The following is a 23768-nucleotide window of genomic DNA, read 5'->3' on the forward strand; positions in this document are numbered from 1 at the left end:
TGTAAAACAGCCAGCAATAAATGGCCGGAGCAGGGAACGGCTGCCGCATTACGGTCCTGACCCACAGTAGCTTATAGGGGACCAGGGCCACAATCAGAACTCCTGGACCTTGTACAAGTTATTTGTCTTTTGCTCAGCATACACTACCCCCCCCCCCCAAAATATCAAACTGTGCACTTTGCACATAGTAAATGACCCCTAAGGTTCTCCTTTAAAGGTGACGTAAACCTTCAATGGTGTGGCTCCACTCAGATGTTGACACCGGTCTACAATTCCCAGCATATTACCAGCATATAACAGCCTTTAAATTAACTTTTAGTATGATGTAGAGAGTGATATTCTGAGACAATTTGCAATTGGTTTTCATTTTTTATTATTTGTGGGGTTTCAGTTATTTAGCTTTTCATTCAGCAGCTCTCTAGTTTGCAGTTTCAGCACTCTGGTTGCTGGGGCCAAATTACCCCAGCAACCATGCATTACTTTAAACAAGAGACTGGAATATGAATAGGAAAGGACCTGAATAGAAAGATGAGTAAAAAAAACCAGCAATAACAATAAATGTGTAGCCTTACAGAGCATTTGTTTTTAGATGGGGTCAGTGACCCCCCCCCATTTGAAAGCTGGAAAGGGTCAGAAGAAAACAGCAAATAATTTAAAAAAATGTAAAAAAAAAGAAATAATGAAGACCAATTGAACAGTTGCTTAGAATTGGCCATTCTATAATATACTAAAAGTTGACTTAAAAGTGAAGCACTAGTCTAGCAACATCAGGGCTGGATTTCATAAAGGGGTGGTTTGCCTTTAAGTTAACTTTTAGTTATAAAATGGCCAATTCTATAAGTAACTTTCCAATTGGCCTTCATTTTTTCTTTGTTATTGTTTTTGAATTATTTGCCTTCTTCTTCTGACTCTTTCCAACTTTCAATGGGGGGTCACTGACCCCATCTAATAAACAAATGCTCTGTAAAGCTACATTGTTATCGCTACTTTTTATTACTCATCTTTCTATTCAGGCCTCTCCTATTCATATTCCAGTGTCTTATCAATGCATGGCTGCTAGGATAATTTGGACCCTAGCAACCAGATGGCTTAGGGCAGATGCATCATCGAGTCCTGCCCTTACTTCTATAGGGTTTGTTTTCCATGTGATGTATCAAGTGCTCCAGCATTAGTCCCCATTCTCATCTCCCACTTCTAAATGAATTTATTGCAAGCTGAGTGCTTTATATCTCACAGCTGCACAGAGATTTGTTTTCATTCCTCGGTGATGTTGTCTCGGCCACTAGATGTCAATATTAATAAGGATTCAGTATCCCAAAGCTCGTTTGCAATCAAATCAGGAGATTGTACTTAGCAGCTTGTATTCTCTAACGATGCCTTCTGCCCCCACATTAACCCTCTATGGTTCTGTTACGTAACTTTGAGTCCCCGGATGTGGCTGGACTACAACTATCAGCATCCTTCAACATATACTCAAAGGTGAAGTATACTGGGAGTTGTAGTTCAGCAACCCAGGGTTAAGAAACAGAGCTTTGTAGCTTGATTCAGGCAGATCATGGGTGACGTTCTTGGCCCCTGAGATTCAAGGATGAGTTTTCATTCATTTTAAAGGAGACATATAGGATAAATAATAAAAAAAACCCTAATTTTGTAGGCAATTATAAGTAATATATGGTGTTGCTTTTACATGGTACGAAAAATTAATATTATCTTTAAAAATAGCCCCTTTATTGGAGCTCCCTATAGATGTTCTCTGGTCCATGTCCATGTTTCAAATGAGAGGTAGGCGTGTCCTAACCATCCCTGCCAGAAGCACAGTAGGAGGGGACAGCGAATCACAGCCCTGCAGTCACACAAGCACAGCCAGGCTTCAGTTCCCTATCAGGTCCTGCTAGCTGCTGATTGGTTCCTGTCCTACAGTGCAGTGAGCTGAGAGCTGCCGGCTCCCCTGCACAGTCTGGGAATTCAGGGAGCAGGAAGTGGAAGGGAAGGGAGGGATTATTAGGGTTTTTGCAGAAATATTCAATAAATCAGCCTGAAACACTACTTTTTAAGCACAATTATTCTATATCTAAATGAGTATAATGCACTGGTACATTTTTATTTTTTACACAAAATGTCTCCTTTAAAAGATCCTTTGGCTCATTTACAAACACTGGGCAATTTTGCACCAACCAATCAAAGCTTGTATGCAATAAATCAAGGAGTTTGTACTTGAATTCTCCAATGATGTTTTTGGCCCTCACATTCACCCTTTATGGTTCTGTTTCTTAACGGTGAGTCCCCAGATATGACTGGACTACAACTCCCAGCATCCTTCAATACAGCGGTGTAACTAGATATTACAGAGCCCGACAGCAAATTATTTCTCGGGCCCCCAAAAGGTTGACCTGTTTTACCAATATTTATTGAAACTGAATATGATCTAGGGCCTAAAGGGGCCTCTATACCTCCTGGGCACCCTTGCAGCTGCAGGGTCTGCTGTAGTTAAACCCCTACTTCAATATATACTCAAAGGTTAACGCATACTGGGAGTTGTAGTTCAGCAACCCAAGGTTAAGAAATGAGCTTTATGGTATAATGCAGGCACCCCATGGGTTACATTCTTGACCCCTCACATTGAAGGTGAGTTTTATTCTGAAAGAAACTCTGGCTTGTTTATAAACAATGAGCAATTTAGCACTTGTCAGATCAGATATTTGTTTTAAGATTCTAACAAAACTAGAGAAGTAAAGTGAATGTGAGCAAAGAAAAAATCCAGTTTGTGCTGGCAGCCAGTAGGGTGCAGTGTTTTATCAGATTAGACCAGTTTATCTCTTCTCAACCTTTCCTTGTTAACTGTATCTGCCACAAACTCTGCCAGACGCAGGGGTAACAGTGCGAGGAGGACTATTTTGACCCACTTGCTTTGGGTGCCAGAGTTTCTTGGCTTGGTACTGCTTGCCCAACACAATTAAAAATACAGATGTTATATTTTCATATATTGTAACACACAGGATGCTGGGTACTGTAGTTCTCAACATCTGTAGTACTGAGCCACATGATATAGCACCGGCAGGCAGAGATAATCCTTGCATCTATAATTAAGTTTGGGCCATGTACTTACTGGTAACAAGACGTGTGCACTGTGCAATTTCTGCCAGGCAGGTGGCACTTTACCAGGGAACCAAAATGCATCCTTTTTGCTCTTATAGTAAAACACCTGCAGTACTTGGTTATTATATTCGTTTTTAACCACAAGGTGGCAGCAGAGAGGTGAGAGGGGTGCAAACTGCCAGCCTACAGAGCCATCACACTCCACATTAATACACAGGGACACACAGCTTTCAAGGCAGCACTTTGCCTTCAGCAGTCAGCAATGACCATTAACAGTCTCCAACAAGAGAAGAACTGCAAAGTCCAGATGTCATGTTTGGCCAAGGTAAGTCTATTTAATTTCCTACCACATCCCCACCTCGGGGGGGGGGGGGTATCACCCTCATTCTTCAGCGTCCCTGACGAGAGAGCCTCAGCACCCCGGAGTTGTTGTGGGTGACAGTTTGCTCTTAGGATTGTTGCACAATGCAGCGACCGTTATTCTGCCAGCCCAGTACATATTAGGGTAAGCGTTGGATTTATCAGGGTGGATATGCACTGGTTTATACATGTTGCTGGTAAATAATTTAGCACCTCCCAGAATATTTCACTTGCTGCTCTGCCTTCCCAATTTCTCCCTGATTTAGTGTTAAACCAGGACAAGGGGCTTTAGGATTTGCCTTTATCCTCCAGGAACTGCCAGGACCCAGTTTGCATTATACGGAATATATTTTTTTCATTCTCTATGTCCCAGGAGGACGAGGGTCAAACCATCTTTCCACATACAACTATAGCCAGAGAAACCCCAAAGTGATGGAAGACTCCAGCTATCCCATACACTCGTATCCCTGCCCCCAGGCAATTAGGAGTCAAATGAAGATACCCCTCAGTGAGTGCATCTGTCTCATGTATCGATTAAAGTGGAACGAATGAGCTGAAGTACCAGGCTGACTTCTTCCAGTCTTTTTGATTGCACTCCTCGCCTCTCCTGATCATTAGTTAATATGATATCATTCGGGCTAAGAGACCGTGACAGGGAGATGATGAGTTTGCTGAGCCTCTGAGGAGCAGCACAACAAGTTCAGCATTCAGAGAAGGGTTTTATGCACAACAGCTAAGCACTTAGACAGGGGTTGGACAACGTGTGGACCACTGAGCTATCTTCATGGGGGTCCAGGTAGGGGGTGACCATAAGGTTTAGTAGCAGGGGACATAGCACAGCAGCACTTTATAGTAACAGGAATAATTTTGCAGTAATCAGAAATAATTGGGGAACAGCCTTTGTATTAATGGGTATAATAGTGCAGCCGCAGCTATAGTATCAAGTATAATAGGGCAGTAATGAGCATCACTTATAGTAACAGGGATAATAGCACAGTAGCACTTATAGTAACAGGCAGCACAGTTAAGCATCACTAATAGTAGCAGAGATAATATTGGAGCAGCTTTTATATTAACAGGCATAACAGTGCAACAGTGGGTATAGTAAGAGGCATAACAGCACAGCAGCGGGTATAGTAAGTATAATATAGTAAGAGGCATAAAAGCACAGCAGCGGGTATAGTAGTGGGTATAGTAAGAGGCATAGCAGCACAGCAGTGGGTATAGTAAATATAGTATAGTAAGAGGCATAAAAGCACAGCAGCGGGTATAGTAGTGGGTATAGTAAGAGGCATAGCAGCACAGCAGTGGGTATAGTAATGGGTATAGTAAGAGGCATAACAGCGCAACAGAGGTTATAGCAGTGGGTATAGTAAGAGGCTTAACAGCACCGCAGCGGGTATAGTAGAGGGTATAGTAAGAGGCATAACAGCACAGCAGCAGGTATAGCAGTGGGTATAGTAAGAGGTATCACAGCACAGCAGTTGGTATAGTAGTGGGTATAGTAAGAGGCATAAAAGCATAGCAACTGGTATAGTAATGGGTATAATAATAGGCATAACAGCACAGCAGTGGGTATAGTAGTGGGTACAATAAGAGGTATAAGGTATAAGAGGCACAGCAACTGGTAAAGTATGGGTATAGTAAGAGGCATAACAGCACAGCAGCAAGTATGGTAGTAGGTATAGTAAGAGGTATCACAGCACAGCAGCAGGTATAGTAGTGGGTGTAGTAAGAGGTATCAAAGCACAGTAATGGGTATAGTAGTGGGTATAGTAAGAGGCATAAAAGCACAACAGCAGGTATAGTAGTGGGTATAGTAAGAGGTATTGCAGCACAGTAGCACTCATATTAAGAAGCACATCAGCCAAGCATTAATTGTAGTAACAGAAATAATAGCATAGGAAACCTTATAGTAATAGGCAGAAGAATACAGCCTCGCTTATACTAACAGGGATAACAGCACAGCAACTCTCATAGTAGCAGGTGAGATATCAGTGTACCCTGATCTACATCCCTCAGTTGTTATTGAACTACAACCCTCAGAAACAGGCCTCACTATGATTATGACTATGGCTATATAAAATGCCTAAAGAAAACATTGCCCTGTTATTGCTGATCCGGTTGTTATGATTATCATTTGTCTCACGTGGCTGAGTATAAATCCCCCCGTGTAGCTTTATCATCCAGGAGTTAAAACTCCTATTGAGTGAAATCCTACTCCACTCATGGTACATTTGCTCAAAACCATCATCTGGCCTTGCTTTCAAATAGCGAGAAATTGCAAAGGAAATAAATCATTAAAGGCACCTTCTAATTACACGGGAGAGGCTGCAAAATTCACTCTCGGAAGGAGGAAACTCAAGGTTCTATATATCAGATTTATCATATACAGCCTTTAACATTTGTATAAAACTTATGCTGTAGGTTCCCTTGAACATGTAGTTGAGTCTGAGAGATTTAGGGAAGGTTTATGTCCCCTTTAAGGGAAAAGGCTCATTTGGAGGTACCTTGGGGTAGACTGTTCATGTTATTCACATATATGTGTTTTTTTTGCAAACAGATCAGCAAATATTGTTGTTTGACCACGCACTTCCCTTTGTACCCCCCACTGCTGTATAACACTCTCTCCACGAAGCTGGAGGGCCACTTAACAGGCCAAGAGTGCAGGCAGGAGAGCATGAGAAAGGCTGACAATAGAAATCATACCCCATACTAATTAGTTAGCTGGGCTCTCCCCTTAGGGAGCTATTTGATATTATCCTACTGCCTACTGGTAGAATCTGCTTTATGTACAGTATTTATATACACTCATCTAAATAGATCATGTCCAATGTACACCCATGGATTGTTGCACCCAAACATGCCCACCTAGTGATGGGCGGATCTGTGCCGTTTCGCTACACCAAAAAAAAATCCCGTATTTACCGAAAAATTTGCAAAACTGCAAAAAATTTTCTAAACGCATTGAAGTCAACGGGCGTCAAAATCATTTTGACTGTATTATTATTTATTGTTATACATTAAAGGTATGGAAATGAACAGCACCTGCTACTGCCTGGCATGTTGTTAGTGCAGGGGCAGACTGTGGTATGCGGGGCCCACCGGGGCCTTCACTACAGGGGCCCCCACCTTCCACCCACACACCACCAGTCCCAAATTGGGGGAGGGAGGGCATCGTGGAGCAATGGCAGAAGGCAGACAGGAATTGGGTCTGGGTCGGAGGGTGGGCCCACCAGGATTTTTCCCAGTATCCTGCCAGCCCAGTCTGACCCTGTGTGGGTGTCCCCACCCTTAATCATAGGTGTCTTGCTATGAGTCTATATACAATGTACAGTTTTTGTTTTTAGACAGGGTTTGATCATATGCCAGAACATTCATCTAGGAATTTATAGCGACTGGAACATCAGAAGTGGAATCCACTGTGGAGCTAATAGAGTTAATGATATATGAAAGCCGCTATAGGTTGGCCTATAATTGGAAACAGCAATATTTTTGAATTTGCTGCACACCACTTACTTCATGTTACCGGGTGCATCCATATCCCAGGCCGCTTCCAAGCCCAACACTACAACAATCCAAAGTAGGGAAGAAGGTGTGCTTCTTCCCTACTTTGGATTGCTATGATTGGAAACTCCACCTATGTAACTTCTAATTGGCTCCTTCTCTTTTAAATATTCTGTGTTTGTTGAAAGAAAGTGTCTCTTGGTGACACAAAATGCGTAAGGCTATTGTTTTTAAACATAATGTAAAATAATATTTTGTTTATTGAAACTATGGGCTCCTACATTCCACTTCTGATGCTCCAGATTGGTGCCTGCCTGTCGCTTTCATTCCCAGTTGTTTACTCCCCTGTGCTGAAGGTCTTGGGCATGAGCACCCAGAGCCTACACACATAGTCCAATGAGCTGAGTTTCTCATGTTCTTGAATAGAACATTCATCTAGCCTGGTTGTCCCTCCATCACCTGTGTTGGTCTATATAGAGTTTGGTGAGCACTCCCAAAGCCTGTAGTTGATGGTTCCATGGGGTCATCTAGTGCCGGCAGCCATGCTCCTTTTTCTATAACAAGCCACTTGACCATTGACTTTTCATTGTCGGTGAGTAATTGAATACAAGGGACCATGGTTGGGGCTCTTTGTCCACTGAAATGTGTTTTTGATGTATAGCTGCTGCCGGTAACTTTGCTTTATGACGGAGATAATTCTCAACCCTGTGCTTATAATAGCTGTCCCCAGCTTTGACTGACGGACATGCCCTGATAGTCACGGCAGAACAAAACATTTGATTGACACGTGAGACAGATATAACTTGCTTAGGCCACAAAATGACCTTTCTGCAATAAGGATTATATACTCGGATTGGCTGGTTGGGATCCTCGGTTTATCACTCTGGGGGATAACAGCTGAAATGTGGATTTAAATGGAGAAAGCTCATGGCTGATTTGATTAAAGTGCTCCTTTATACATCAAGGGGATGAGCATCTTAAAGCTCTCCCATTGCAATCTATAGATTTCTAAAGTAGTGGGTCCAACAATAATTCCACAATTGTCCAATGAGAATGATGTCTACAAGGGGTGCTCCTGCTATGAAAAGGATCCAAAGATTCAAAGGAAAACCAGCGCTCAAAGCACAAGGTCAGGTTCACGGAGAAAAGAAAAAGAGAAGAGAGAGATTTCCGCCAATATGGTGTAGTATTTTCCAAATGTGTACACACACCATTATGTGGTTAGCTTATAAATAAATAAAAGTGTCCCTTGTGTCCACTCCAGCGTATTATCCACTATCTTAGACTTTATCTCATGGAATATTGTGAGTATATTTTTATCAATCGTTCATTAAAGATGTTCACAATTTTACACTATGTTAGTGAATTTCCACAGTGGGATGAAGCTTTGGAGCCGCATGTAAAATCCGCTGCTGATATCTACACCTCTTTACTGTGCAGTATCCCTTAAACGTTTGTGAGTACTCCTCTATACAAATCCGCATGAGATAAAGTCTAAGATAGGGGATAATACGCTGGAGTGGATACAAGGGACACTTTTTTACTCTTTTTCTTTTCTCCGTGAACCTGACCTCGTGCTGTGAGCGCTGGTTTTCCTTTGAAACTTTGGATCCTTGCTTTGAGTCTGAGGGAGAACAGACATACGATATACTGGCAGAGGAAGCGGACAACCAGAATCCTTGATATCCTTTTTACCTTTTACTCCTGCTATGAAAAACCAGGCCTCAGACGGCAGCACCCCACGTGTTGCAAGGGGGGGAAAAAAGCTGCTCCTCTTGCTAAAGTCTAAAATAGAATAATGCTAGAAATGCTGTATTATGAATACTAAACATGAACTTACTGCACCAGAAGCCTAATTAAACAAATGATTTATGTTTTCAAAGTGGGCCGAAGGGGGGGCTGTCATCTTGTAACTTTGTTATACATCTTTGCAAGACCAAGACTATGCACATGCTCAGTGTGATCTGGGCTTCAGTTGGGAGGTTAAGCTTAGGAATAGTCAGAAATCATCAAGACGGCACAAGTCAGTATGCCAAAAGCAGATACAGCAAGACTGATTAATAAACTTAATTAATAAAGAATATACAGACTGCACTGGGTCTGCGGGTACAAATCTCTACATGGTCGCTGGCTGCTCTACAGGGAAACAAACAAAGCTTCTCGAGGTCAGGGAAATAAGGTGGGGGGGGCTCCCCCTGCTGTTTGAAAGTATGATTGTTTCCCTGCAGAGCAGTTAGGGACTGTCTGAAGTTTCCTATCTGCAGCTGTCAGAGCAAGTAATTGAAGGGGGAATTTCACTGCATACAGTCAGGTTTATTATAAAAACGGTAGACATTTTTGAATTAAAGTATATCAGAGATAGATTTCTTTTTCATTAAAGAAAGTATAAATGGGATTTTATTTTTTTGCCTTTACATTCCCTTTAAGAGTCACATTTCTACTTATTATTCTTGGAGTTTGGGTTTTCAAGAGATACAGCGCCCCCTGCCCCCCTCAAGCACTAGAAGGTCAAGTGTTGGCAGGATCACAAAAGCCACCTCAAGGTGGTACAAGAGAAAGTTGGGATATTTGAGTAACAAGCCAGGACTGCGGGCTGAGCTGTCAAAATCGGGACTGTCCCACGAAAAAATGGGACAGTTGGTAGGTGTGATTGGTTTCTAACCATGCTTTGCACATTTAAACTGCAAAACAAAAAAGGCCATTGAGGACAATAGTGTAGGGAAACGGAGCAGAAAGTGAGCGGCACTCCATGGGGTCAGCAAACAGTCTGCATCTATGTATGGGCCCAATGTACGACTTGCACTGCTTAAAAACAGGGGACTGCATATGAAATAAAGTGTTTGATGCCTTCATTGTAATCTGTTATCCTATAAGATAGAAATGAGTATTTTTAGTGGACCTTCACCCATTGCCTGTAATTCTCAGCACATTTCCAATAAACACTCATTAAATATTTTCATTGGCTGTTAAAGTATGTGTAAATTCAATTGCTAAATTGACAATAAGCATGCGGTCAGCAGTTTATGTTCTCTGGTTCTGACTCTAGAGACAGTGAAGCAGAAGTCAGATCTCCTCCAGGTCTGTTACTATTTCAGCCGTGCGGAGAACGGAAACAGCCGGACAGCTTCTGCTCTCAGTTGCAATTACAGAATAAGTGGAAAAATGATAAAATTGTATGTATATTGGGAAGTTGCTTAGAATGACTTTTTGGGTGGAGTTGCCCCTTAATAATGATTAACACTTGCTACAGACATCCATTGCAGAGCTGGTGGGAAATCCGAATGGGTTTTAGCACAGATTATGTACAAAGCATCTCCCATATCTGTTGCTGACCAGATGTTCCACTGTCATTTCACTAGGGATGCTCTTTCTGTGCCTCCCCCCTTCACAGCCAGATGGGGTTTTATGGAAAGGATAAGCTCCTTATAGATTATTTCTTTCTGTCCCACGAAAAAAGGTCTGAAGGCTGAGTATTTTTATCAACACTTGCCCGGATACTTTATCCTAATGTATAAGCGCTGATTCCCCCTCTCCGCCTGCTGCTGCTTAAATAATCACTGAAATGAACGTGTGAGATATTCATCATCTGAACATCAGTTGACATTAGCCGTCATATTGGGCAAACGAGAACAAAAAATATCTGTTTAAAAACAGTTCATTGGGGAACTGAACGGCCGCCGCAAGAGCTCTTGTTATTTAACAGATAAAGACAGATACTGGCATTGACCCGCAAGTTCATTAATGAGATGCAATCACACTATAATATCTTGCTTTTAACAGCCCAATTTACTTAATTGGTTCTATGTAGCTTATATAGTACACGATAACCATTTTTCCTTAAAAAAAAAAAAGCACTTTAAAAAAAAAAATAGGGTTAGCATGTTGGTAATTTAACCCCACTATGAGGCCCTACCTTTTATTGTGATGGGGGTGCATTGAACCCCCAGCATTTTAAGGTGTGGTTTCATCCGTCTTCATCCCACCATACCTTAGGAAGGATCCATAGGAACTTCGATGCTCCTATTATCATACATCCCCCTTCCCTGTTTTCGAAGGGACAGTCCCGATTTTGACAGCTCAGCCCACAGTGATGGGTTTCTTACTTTCTCTTTAATCTCCTGCAATAACTCGAGAAAAAGATACAACGTTTCTGAAACGTAATTAAAAATCTGAGGGAGAGAGCCCAGAATATGTGGCAGCTGCACTTTTGTAACACTTTAAGAAAAGCAAATATACAATTGTAACTAAGTTAAGCAGGTCTCTTGGGAGATCTGAGACCAGCAGCTTAAAGGGAAATTCACGTTCATTAGCAAAACTGTTATAACATAAAACTTTGCACTAAAACTGCCAGAAATGTGTTCAGACTTTTATAACCTGCCAAATTTTGTAAAAATGGACATGGTAATTAGGGGGTGTGGTCATAAAATGGGCATGGTCACACATATTCACAGTGTGCAGCGCAGCACAACTTTTTGTTTCTCTTTCCATTTTTTGAATGTTGGGAGGTAAGTATTATGAGCAGAGGTACTGCTGCCGTGAGACAAGAGGGGTCATTTACAATCACTAGTGCAGCTGCAGTCGTGCAAAATTCCTTGCAGTAAGTCTAGGAGAAAAATTCAATTGATTAAAGGTACTTGCATCAAAGGGTGCTCGTTGCATTTCTGAAAAGTTGAGTTGGCATGACAGAGTCCCCCTGTTCTGAATCGAGAGCTGTTATACCTATTGACGCAAGGCAAACCCTCTGAACCAGGGGTCCCACAGTGCCCGGTGTTGTGCCACAGGTCTAGGTAGGACCTCACTACCAATAGCGGAAATAACACCAACCAGGCTTAGAAATTTTCAGTGTCCCTTTCATTTTGGTGTTGGGGCCCCCACACCACCAGACCTTCCTCTCCAGCCGCAACCCCCTTCTGCCAACCCCGCATGTGTGTGCCACATACCTCTTCTCTCGTTGAGACTGCAATTGGTCAGATGGCAGCACCGAGGGTCTCAGGCAAGTAGCGGGTCTCGGTCGGCAGGGCCCACCATGGGTGGGGAAAACACTGGCCCAATCCAACCCAACATCTAAACAACACTTTTTCTTCCCTTTTGATGTCTAATGCAGCATAATACCTGTATCAGCAAGCCAAATTAGCGTGGAGCAGGGTTGGTCCAAGAGGTACTGGCACCAAAGACCAGTCCCCCCATCACTGCCAGTCTACCCAACCCCTCTACACCACCATCATCCCCACTCACCCATGGTCAATTTTTTCCGCAATTTTCTTTTTCTTAAATTGCGTCCCCTTAACCTTAGTAGCATCCTAGGTACATGCCTATTCTGCCTATCCCTAGTTCTTCTGGACCCTCTAAGGGATGCTAAGTAATGCAAGTGGAGAGTTTGATTGAACGTTTACTATATTATAAACCAGTTGTGACCATTAGAGGTCACTATAATGTCCCTTTCTTGCTTGTCTAGAACCTGGAAAATAGAATTATTATTATAATAATCTTGCTGTCATTCTGAATTGTGTAGATGGAACGGCTGATCGTGGCCATGCAAGATCCAGACATGGGCATCAAAATGAGGAACCAGAGGCTACTGATCACAGTTATACCTCATGCGATGACAGGTAAGTCCATGGCAAAGTTAAAACGGAGGTTACATTTGAAATGCTAATACATTTATGGGCCCTGGGCAGTACTCAGTATGTATATATAGGTCCTGGGCAGAAGTCAAGCCTTTGTACCACTCTCAAAGCTAGAGACTGCTTCCTCTGTTTGTTTTCTGCAGTAGAGTCGCACTCCTGGTTTTGTGGTGGTCATCTGAAACCATAATACTGTGTGGGACACCAGGAAGACTCTACCTGGTGGAATCAGTACTGGGAATGGTAAAGTTTGGTGAAGAAGAAATAATGCTATGCGGCTGGGCCCCTTGTTCTACTGAAAACAAGGGTTTTTCTTGTAGCACTAATTGGCTGAAAAGCACTAGAGTTTTTGCCTTCCTCTGGAATACCATTATCTGTGGTGGTCAGTACACAGATACAGTACTTGCCTGGGTCAGCTGCGGCTCAAGGAAGGTCAAGGTGGTATCGAGCCAGTGTGTGTCAGTGTCTAGGAGTACGAGTTGGTTACGGTGCAGGTCTACCTTTATTGAATCACAAGTGTGCATCAGATTTGGACTGCACGGTCTTGTCTGAGGCATGAAAGAGACTTGGTTAGCGCCATTTATGCACAATGAGAGAGCAGGGAGTGGGCTAAAAGAGGTCATGGAGGTCGCTCGGCCCCATGATCCCTGCTTCATGTTTGACAAATATTTGGGCAGTGAGCCCACGTTGTTTGAGAATACAATTTTTTGGGCAGTGAGCCCACGTTTGGAGAACCGCAGCTGGGGTCAGGGTGTACCTAGTCCTTGATGCTTAAACTATTAAATAAAGCCTGTGACTTTCACAGATATTTGCCAAAATACATCTCTGTGTTTCAATTGAATGGTAGGGACACATACTGGGGGGATAGGGGTTCCTTAGGCCTAAGGCTACAGCTTCACAGTAATGATTTTATGTGAGCTCCAACTTATGTATCCTCTATTGTGATACATTATCTAGTTTAGGGTAAGTTGCAACTTATGTATCCTCTATTGTGATACATTATCTAGTTTAGGGTAAGTTGCAACTTATGTATCCTCTATATACTGTAGTTTTAGAAGTTGCAATTTTTGTATTCCCACCCTTTCCTTGTCTCTTCTGATACATTATGTGCAAATTTTTAAGTTAGTTAGGCAGGGCGCCGGAAAGAACTTAGATTCAAAACCAATTTTAATTGCTTACTAACTCTCTATTAGCATCTCCAGACAGTAATTACCTACACTTCATTAGGGCTCATATCCACAAACCGGGATGGTTTGGCCTGTGGGTGAAGGGGTTGGTTTGGAAGTGGATTTTGGAATGGGGTCTGCAAACCGCTTGATAATTGGTCAGTGGTGCCTGTGGGCAGAGCTATCCAACCGCTCCTTGATATAGTTGTAGTGCTTTTGCCACAATTTATACATGCACGGAATTGATGCCAGCTTAGTGGCGTGCACTTATAATTTCCATTAATTCAGATCTGTCTACCGTTGGGTGAGGGGAATCTATGCTGGTGAATGGGTTGGTAACTTTAGGAGTCTGAGTGGGTGAACTGATCGCTCCTGCTTCTTAATCATTCTCCTACTGGGATATGCCTGTGGTTGGAATACAACACATCAGGTTTACAGAATAATTTCCCAGACAATATACTGCTGCTTGTATATACCACCAACCCACTGCCTCTTGTCAATTCGTCTCCTTGGTCCTAACTGGGTATTAATGATGACATACTGGATATTTTTCACAATTTTTGGTTATTAAAAATTATATTTTAATTGTTTGTATATACAACCTTCCGGACACATTCAGATGGGAGGGTGCAAGCATATGGGTCAGTTCTTTTTCTTTTCCTTTCATATGTGATTTCATTACTTGACCCTGCACACCATCCACTGTTTTTCACATTTGATGGGGGGTGCTCCTGAATATTCCTTTTAAATATACAATGTACAAAGACATTCTTGACAATGCAATTCTTCCTACTTTGTGGCAACAGTTTGGGGAAGACCCTTTCCTGATTTTTTATGAGATGGAAGTGGAAGAACTTGATTGGTCTGACCTCAACCCAACTGAACAATTGTTGGATGAACTGGAACCCTGACTGTGAGCCAAGCCTGATCCCCAATATCAGTCCTCAACCTCATACATATGACTGGAAGCCAATGCCACCAATAATGTTCCATCATCTAGTAGTAGAAGCCTTCCCAGAAGAGTAGAAGTAGAAGTGTATACATTTAAGGTGTCTGCTTTCAGTTTTTTTTTTCCAAACCTTTGAGACGGTCACATATTTTTAAGGGTCAACATTTGGAAGCAAATCACTTCTGTCACTTCTGGTGCTCTGCATTAAATTGACATTTGCTTTGGGTGGAAGTCTATATTGCTTATTGATGCAGCCCACTGTAGGAACCCAAGAAGTACCACCATGATCAGGGAGGTAGAAGCCCAGGGTCCTCTTGCATTGATAGGTGCAATTGTGTGCAAGATTCAGGAGAAGAGACAGGACAGACACAATGGGTGCTTGGTGTGACTATATGGAAGTGCAAGGCAGAGGTGGGTCAAGCCAATGGGGCACCACAGACAACCTGGCTGGCCACCTTGCCTCCACCCTTTTGCCATGAGTATGTGTGGTAGATACACAGTGAAGCATGCAGAGGTTAGAAGCAGTGAGGAGCCCCAGCAGGGGCAAGAAATTCAGGATTAGGTGTAGGTGGAAGGTTCTTCAAGAGGTACCTGCCCAGCCCCCCAATCATTGTGCCATAGGTATTTGCCTCTTCTGGCTAACCCTAGTTCCAGATCAGGTGTAAGGAACAATGTCTTCCCAAATTATTCAGCAAATAAGTTTCCCTAAAGGAGCCATGTATGTCTATGTTCTCCACTCTGCTACTTGGGGGGATTTTGTCTAATTTAGATATGAGGGAGGAAGAGCTTAAGCAGAACAAGCAAACCAATGGACTTTTAATTAGATCCATGAAATTGAAATATGGGATGAAAAAAATATACCGGTAATGATAAAAAGAGGGTAATTAAGTGACAACACTATTGCTTATCTGCCATTGCAAGTTTCATCCACACAATATGGGACATTATAATGGGATATTATCCAAGCTCTTTAATTATAATATTTTCCAATGTGATGTAACAGGGAGTTGTTTCTCGTTGTACGCGGCACTTCTGCTATGTACTTTTATTTTCCAAGATATTTCTAGAAACATTCCTATTATGCATGATACTGAGAGACCTGCAGGAAAATTCCTTAGGGCACATAGTTAAGGAAATCCACAATTAAGAGCATGTAGATTTTCCATCCCTGGCAGTGGCATTAGTGAAGGAAAAACTGACAGGACGGATGTATTTTTGGTACCAGTCTCGAGAATGGAACGAACCCTGCCTCAGGTGATTTTATTTTGGAAAAGGATACCTGTGACATGTTCCTTTTTCTTAAAATACAATGGGGGATATTTTTGTAAGCTAAGAAAACCTAGTCCAGCCAACAGGAACTGCACTGGGGACACAGGGGATCAGAAAGTGGGTCCTAGTGGTGAACCCAATGTAGCCAACTCTATAGATGCCCTTGACCTTTTCTACTCATTGGTTTTTGGAATTGCTTTAAAATTATGTCAGATGCAATTTTATTGGACTTTTAAGTTGCATTAAAGGAGAAGGAGAGGCTGAGTTTACTTGGGGTTGCCAAAAGTTAGGCACCCCTAAGTGATTGTATTTACTTACCTGAAACCCCAGGCCGGTGCTCCTATCAGCAGAAAACTGGACTGGTCCAGGGGTTCTTCCAGCAGTACCACAGAGAGATCCTTCCTCAAATTTCAAGGACTTCTTTGTTAAAGGTCATCTTTTCTTGCTATTGTGCATGCACATCTGCACGACGAAAGAAGAAGCCGGAAGCAGATCACTCCGTGGTGCTCGCTGAAAGAACCCCTGGACTGGTCCAGTTGGGGGTGTTTAAATTTTGGCACCCCAAAGTATAAAATGACTTCCTTCTCTTTTAAATTGTGTTATAGTCAGTAGAACAGTCCCTTCACCCAAGTAACCCCCACCCCGTGCCAAATCAGCATATCTAATGGCATAGGCAGCCCCATCTCACTGTAGGAAGCTTTGATGGAAATAAATGGTGGCTATTTTAGAACATTTCCTTTTTCGTTGCTGGTGTTTTCAGAATCTGTCGCTGTTTTCAGCTGTTTTTTTTGTTCTCCAACAACTAAACACGATAAATAATTCATGGATTATAATTTTAAGAATCCAGAAGCAGTTTAATCCCTTCATTGCTGGAGGGACTGATAGACACTGCAACACGGCTGAGATTATGTTTTAGCCTGGCTTTAAAAGTGATATAAACCCATGTTACTGGGCTACAAATGCCAGCCTATGTTGAGGTCGTGCAGCATTAGGTTGTTCTTCTTAAAGAAAAGCTACTCAATAAAACGTATCCCCAGCTCTTCTGGGCCAGTGGTTCTCCACTGAAGACCCAGTTACATGTGTTCATTTAAATCAAATCCCATAAGTCAAACCCACCACCAGCGTACTGGAGTAGGACACTCTGATGGAGAACTCTTTCATGGAGACTCTTTGGGGGAGGAGCAGGAAGTCATACACTTAAGCAGTGGGCAGTACTAGAGCACACTAATGGCAGCCTAAAGTAAGAGGAGTAAGAAGTATTTTACTTAAGCAGTGGGCTGGAAAATCTAATGAATACCTCTCAACTGTCCCATTTTTCGCGGGACAGTCCTGGTTTTCACAGCTCAGCCCACTGTCCTGAAAAGTTACTGAAATGTCCCAAATTTCTCTTTGATCTCTTGCACTGATAAAAAAAAGATACAAAAATTCTAAAACTTAATGAAACAAGAGGCTTTTTGGCAGAGAGCCCAGAATACTCAGCACCAGCACTTAGATACATTTGTAACTATTTAAGATAAGCAGGTCTCTTGGGAGAATTGAGACATACAGCTTAAAGGGCAATTCACCTTTATTAGCAAAAGTGTAATAACACATAAAACATGACCCTAAAACCCCCAGAAATGTGTCAAATTTTGGGAAATGGACATTGGATTTAGGGGGTGTGGCCACAAAATGGGCACAGCAGAACTTTTCGTCCCCTTTTCTGATTTTAAAATGTTGGGAGGTATGCTAATGGCAGATCTCATAGTGAACCTGTGCTTGTTCCTCATCATTCCAAACAGCTGCTCTAAATTTTCTGCCAGAACCAGGTTTCCTCATTATAATAGGCCATTGCTGGACTGGAAGGATTTAGCAGTTTAAGAGCAATCTATTGCCTGGTCTTTAGGGGAAGAAGCAGAGACAAGAGGAAGGGGAGAAGAAAGGAGCAGCTAGAGAGGATAGAAATATAACAAAAGAAGGGAAAATATAAGGCAAATTAAATGAAGGATAGCGATTAGGAGGCCATGTGGGTAAGTTGGGCACCTACAGTCTGACATTGGCCTTCTAATGTATTCATGTTGTCTTTTATAGGCCTTTTCTCTCTCGATATCAACTTGAGTAAAGGGTGTGAACGCAATCTGTATGGGGCTTATAAATTAACAGAGGTTTTAACTTGCACCACAACCAGTCAGAAAATAATCTTGCATCTATTACAACTGAGAAAACGAAGCAGAAATCTGATTTATTGTTATACTGGTAAATAGATTGATACAATTTAACACCCATGTAGGTAACTCAGCCATTTACAAAGTGCCACATTGTTACATGCACTGGTCACATGACCTTTTCTGAATAAAGACCAAAGGACATATTTGACCGCATCCTAATCTGCCCAAACCACACCCCAGTCACCTAACCCTGCCCAGTTCTGATAAACTCCTCCTACTTTACGGAAAGTCTTGCCCTCTTTCATAGGCTAATATTTAGTCAGTTGGCAAGTATAGCTTTAGGCATGTGCTGGTAACAATATCCGGGAAACATACGTGTTCCATTAGTCCATGGAATTAATTGGTGACTCCCGAGAGCCAAGCACAAGGGTCAGCCCCCAAGGATAATTTCCATGTATGATTCACAATCTCTGTGTAAGTGTAACACTCCTTTCCCATTGGGCCTACACTGAACTGCATGGATAGGATAATTGATCCTCTGGGCCTTGATAATGCTCAGAGATTTAATCATTTCTGATTTATATCCTCCTGTGAGTAGATTTTTCTCAAACCTGAATCTCTAACACGGTGACAAATCATCCAATTAATTAGAGTTAAAGAAGAGTTACACAGGGATACAGTGCAGTAATGTTACCTGCAGAATATTAGCTCTTTACTGCTGTGTGTGCCAGACATGTGAAATAAGTAAGCTCTGGACAGGGAGTCAAAATAGGCCCTGGCATGTCAAGTACACAGAGGCCCAAACAGCCCCCCACCAGCCCACTAAATAATGACTGTCTATGGCAATTTACAGCAGCTCCTCTGGCATTTGCCAGAACCCCCAGATTGCTAGTCCGGAAAATCCGTGTGATTGGAAAGAGTCCAAGAGTACCGAATTATGATTGGGACACCGTCATCAGATCTTTTGCCTTCTTTATAACTGATCCACTTCAATTCTATATTAGTATTGCTGCATTATTTTTTCCTGACTAATTAGAGGCTTTATAACTTTTGTGGGCTCAGACTGAATTCTGGGCACACATAGCAGGTTCAGGTTGGGTGCAGGTCATCCTCACTACCCAGGTGTGTAGATTTTAAGATTGCTTTCCTATTAATGACATTGACATCAAATATCAGTGGTGTAACTATAGAGGAAGCAGACCCCACAGTCTCAGGGGGGCCTGGGATTCAGGGGGGCCTCCTCTATAGCTAATATGAAAACCCTCCTGCCCAGCCGCTCTCTTACCGGGGACACAATTCGGGGTGAGGCATGAGCAGAGTCAGGGCAGGACATGGGTGGAGTCAGGGTGGGGCATGAGGGGAGTCAGGGCAGGACATGGGTGGAGTCAGGGTGGGGCATGAGGGGAGTCAGGGCAGGACATGGGTGGAGTCAGGGTGGTGTATGGGCGGGGCAAAGGTAGGACATGAACAGGTCATTAAGTGCACCTGCCTTGAGCCAAGGGAAGGGGGTTGAAACAACCAACTAGAGAGGCTCCCACCCCCTCCCCCTGGCAGACAGCAACACCCAGGGCTGGATTTATACATAGGGCGCACGCCCCTAGGCCAGGACCACTTATTGCACCCTTTCCCGGAAGCCTTATCTCGTCAGAGATTTAATGAGCTAGCAAATCTCCCGCATGCCCCCAGTGCTTCAGAACCCATTGCAATGAGACTGAGAGCCATGCCGCCCCTGAAATGCCTGGCCTGGGCCTTTGTGGCCTTTCCCCAAATCCAGGCAACACTGGGCGTCTAATAGGCTTCTATTTAAAGAATTGCAGCCTTCTTTCTCCATATAAAGCACTTTTTAGTAGTAATGTAGACTTTTTCCCAAAAGTATACTGTACTTTTCAGGTCTAAAGTTTTTTATTTAATAATAGCACTGGATTTAGACCAGATATGATGGCCCGTAGTGTTTTATTCAAAGAGCAGTGGTAGGGAAAGGGCACAGGAGCCTAATACTTAAAAATGCTGGGTTGGGTTTAGTCTCCCTGTAAAGCAAAAGCTTCTTTTCCATTGTAACCGTTTATGCTTGTAATCAAGTGCATTTATTATGTATGAGAGAATGCATCAGGGTTTAATAAATTACATTTGCTGCTGGTGCTTACGAGATGCACATGGAAAAAACAGTATAATCAGGTATCAGTTTGAGTTTTATATGGACTAGAACAATAAAAAGCTGGTAAGATAGTACAGATATGGGATCTATTATCCAGAAAGCCAGAAAGGCCGTCTCCCATAGAACCATTTTATCCAAATTTTTAATGTCACGTAGCCCTCTTGACCTGCTCTAATACATAAGAGGTAAGTGTGTGGATGGGGAAGGGGTCCATCAGACAGCAGCAGCCCCTGGAGCACATCTGATTAGGGGGCCTTCATGAATGCAGTGATGCCAAAAGCCGGTAGCTCTGTATTCATAAAGGGACGCAGGTCTCTATACCAGTTTAATTTAACAGGTGGTCGGCAGAGATAACAATATTCTAGAACGATTTGCAATTGGCTATATGTTTTATTTATTTATTTTTTTGTTTGATTTGTGAATTATTTAGCATTTCATTCATTCATTGGGTTTTTAAAAGCTCAATGTTTAATAAATTTGCTTGTATAGTATATATTATGGCCTTTATCGTTCAGCGCCACTTTTATTTTTATTTACATACAGTAAAATGTTTATACAGTTGCCACAGATTTCCTGCACAGTTCAGTGCAGAGGCGGCAACTATTTTTATACGGTTAATGGACGGTTCATGATCATGAGGTTTGACATGTCAGTTACTGTTACATATCTCTTCATTAACGCAAAATCAGCTTTGATTGAATGTGTGTTTATTCTGATCCAGGGAACGACGTGGTTGAATGGCTAATTCAGAAGCTTTCTATCAGCGAGGAAGGTGAGTCATTCTGCTCTTTGCCGTGACTTGAATTTCACTGGATGTGATTTAAAAGAGTAACTGAAGCTATTGGAGTGCATCTTTCTAAGACAAGACGTCTTTATTGGATGTGGAAGCCGCAGGATCCTTGGGGGAAGGTGCAAGAATGGTGGGATGTCCTTCAGCTTGCTTACTTAAAGCCGGTGTAATATTTGGGGCCATCGTCAGCAACCCTCTTTTTTCTCTGGGGCACCATATAAGAAAGAAACTTTTGGGCCTCCTATGACTTTTAGTGAATAGTAAAAAAAAGTTTTGCATTTCAGGCCCCAAAAATGGCATCATAGATGGAGGCTGGATATTGTTTTTGGGGGGCTACTACACAAACACCTTAGAGAAGCTTCCCTCATTCCTGCTGGCTCTTGATAGATTTAAAGAACAACTGCTCCTCCTTCCCCCAGCCTATCAATTGAAGAATTGCCTGTGCTGGTTAGAGAGGTTGGCACCTCTCCCAATTGAATACACAAATGAATAACCATGCCCACTATGGCAAGTGAAGTGGGGAGATCCCCTGCACGTTTATTGCATCATTTAGTGTAATGTTTTGGGGGGCAGACCCCTTCATTAGTCATCCCTTAAGTTTCAATCATCAAGTGATTTTTAGACAACTGGACATCTTTAGAGAAGCTAACCCTCATTATTCCTGCCTCTTCTTAGGTTAACACATCCTTCTCTTATGCCAACCAACCCACTGGCTACCACTAGTACTCAGGATAACATTCTATACCTACCCTATCACCATTCTCTAGGTATTCATTTTCTCTCATCATCTGCTCTTCATCTCTTCTGTAGAGCTGCACCACCTGTCTGGATTTCCATTCTACATTCCATCAAATGTTCCCTTAAGTTTCAATCATCAAGTGATCTTTAGACATCTGGACATTTTTAGAGAAGCTAACCCTCATTCTTCCTGGTTCTTATTATGTTTACACACCCTTCTCTTCTGCCAACCAATCCACTGGCTACCACTATTACTCAGGTTAATATTATATACCTACTATCACCATTCTCTAGGTATTGCATCTTCTCTCATCATCTGCTTTTCAGCTCTTCTCTTATAACCTCTTCACAAAGACACATTCAGAATTTCTCTAGAGCTGCACCACCTGTCTGGATTTCCATTCTACATCCCATCAAATGTTTCATATATCAAGTGTTCTTTCGACATCTGGACCTTAAAATAGCTTACCTCATTATTATTAGGTTTACACACTATTCTTTTCTGCCATCCAACCCACTGGCTACCATTAGCACTCAGAATAACACTATAATAAATATACCCTACCACCATTCCAGAGGTATTTATCTTCACTCATTATCTGCTCATCAGTTCGTCTTTTGTAACCTCTTCCCATGCACCAATTCAAATGTTTTTCTAGAGCTGCACTACCAGATGCACCATCATCAAATGCTCCATAAAGTTTCATCCATCAAGTGATCTTTACACATCTGGACATCCATAGAGTAGCTTACTCATCATCTGCTGATCAACTTTTCTCTTGTAACCTCCTCACATAGACATCATAGCTGCACCACCTGTCTGGAATTCGATTCCACATTTCATCAAATGCTCCATAAAGTTTCATCCATCAAGTAATATTTAGACATCTGGACATCCATAGAGTAGCTTACGCTAGCTCTTATTAGGTTTAAACACCCTTCTTCTTCTGCCAACTAATCAACTTACTACCACTAGAACTCAGGATAGCATTCTTAATCTACCCGATCATCATCTGCTCATCAACTTTTCTCTTGTAACCTCTTCACATAGGCATCTTCAGAATTTTTCTAGAGCTGCACCACCTGTCTGGATTTCCATTCCACGTTCCATTAAACATTCTATCAAGGTTCAGTCCATAACGTTTTCACCCATCATCTGGGCATCTTTAGAGAGGCTTAGTACTATTCTCTGGCTTATAATAAGAGTTATAACTATAAAGCAAATAGACAATGTGACTGCTGAAGGGCCCAAGAGATATTGTGGGTCAGAGAGGCACTGATTGATAAGCAGATTTGATGATCTTCATAAATAATGCAATATTGCCAAAGTTTAGGTGGGTCCTTAAATTGTTATTCTGTGGGGCCCAGTAACTTCTAGTGACACCAATCTGCTATAAACTGGTTGCTCATCTTGGTAAGAGATGTATAGGAAGTTATGTTGGAAGGGGGTTTGTAGCATAGTTTAAATGTTTTACATTTGGTTCCTAATGTCCTAGTGAGTAAGTTGGTGAACTGTCACCAAAGGGCAGCGGAGGATGGAAAATTTGAGGTTGGTGGTGGGAAAAAACGTTTGGGACCACTGCAGGCTGAAGTAGAGAAAGTCCAAGGGGAAGGGTGAATTTTTGGGCGATTTTGGGTGTATTTGTAGTCATACAATGATTTATCATGAATGACAGAGCTTTGTGAGATGAAGGGAAGTGTCAACTTGGATATAGCTGTAGGGCATTTATCATGGAAAGTAGGTGGGTACAAAGCTTTAAATCTAGGGGGTGGAGTACATTGCAAATAAGTATCATTATGTATTGTAATATTTAATATTAGACTTGTACTGAGCCCCAGAGGAAAAACAATGCTGTGCAACACTAATAAGAAATAAAAATAATAATGCAAATAATACAAATGTTTGAATATGGAAATTGAAACAAAAGGTTGATTTTAAACTTAGGATCACTAAGGCCATTTGTCTT

At 42.1% G+C, this 23768-nt stretch overlaps 1 protein-coding gene across 4 annotated transcripts in view; it reads left to right on the forward strand.

Annotated features, from left to right (window-relative positions):
- Positions 1–3313: 3313 nt before the first annotated feature.
- The window catches only part of LOC108701689 (regulator of G-protein signaling 11), a 91731-nt gene continuing 71276 nt past the window's right edge, over positions 3314–23768 (forward strand). For all 4 annotated transcript variants that reach the window (XR_005964023.1, XM_041576046.1, XM_041576047.1 and 1 more), the window contains exons 1-3: positions 3314–3421; positions 12476–12572; positions 20995–21045. Coding sequence is in view for 3 of the 4 variants with exons in the window: in XM_041576046.1 (XP_041431980.1) it covers positions 3359–3421; positions 12476–12572; positions 20995–21045 (211 nt within the window). In the remaining variant the exon portion in view is untranslated. The remainder of the gene's footprint in view (positions 3422–12475; positions 12573–20994; positions 21046–23768) is intronic.

Source organism: Xenopus laevis, chromosome 9_10L, assembly GCF_017654675.1.
Source record: "Xenopus laevis strain J_2021 chromosome 9_10L, Xenopus_laevis_v10.1, whole genome shotgun sequence".
Taxonomy (NCBI): domain Eukaryota; kingdom Metazoa; phylum Chordata; class Amphibia; order Anura; family Pipidae; genus Xenopus; species Xenopus laevis.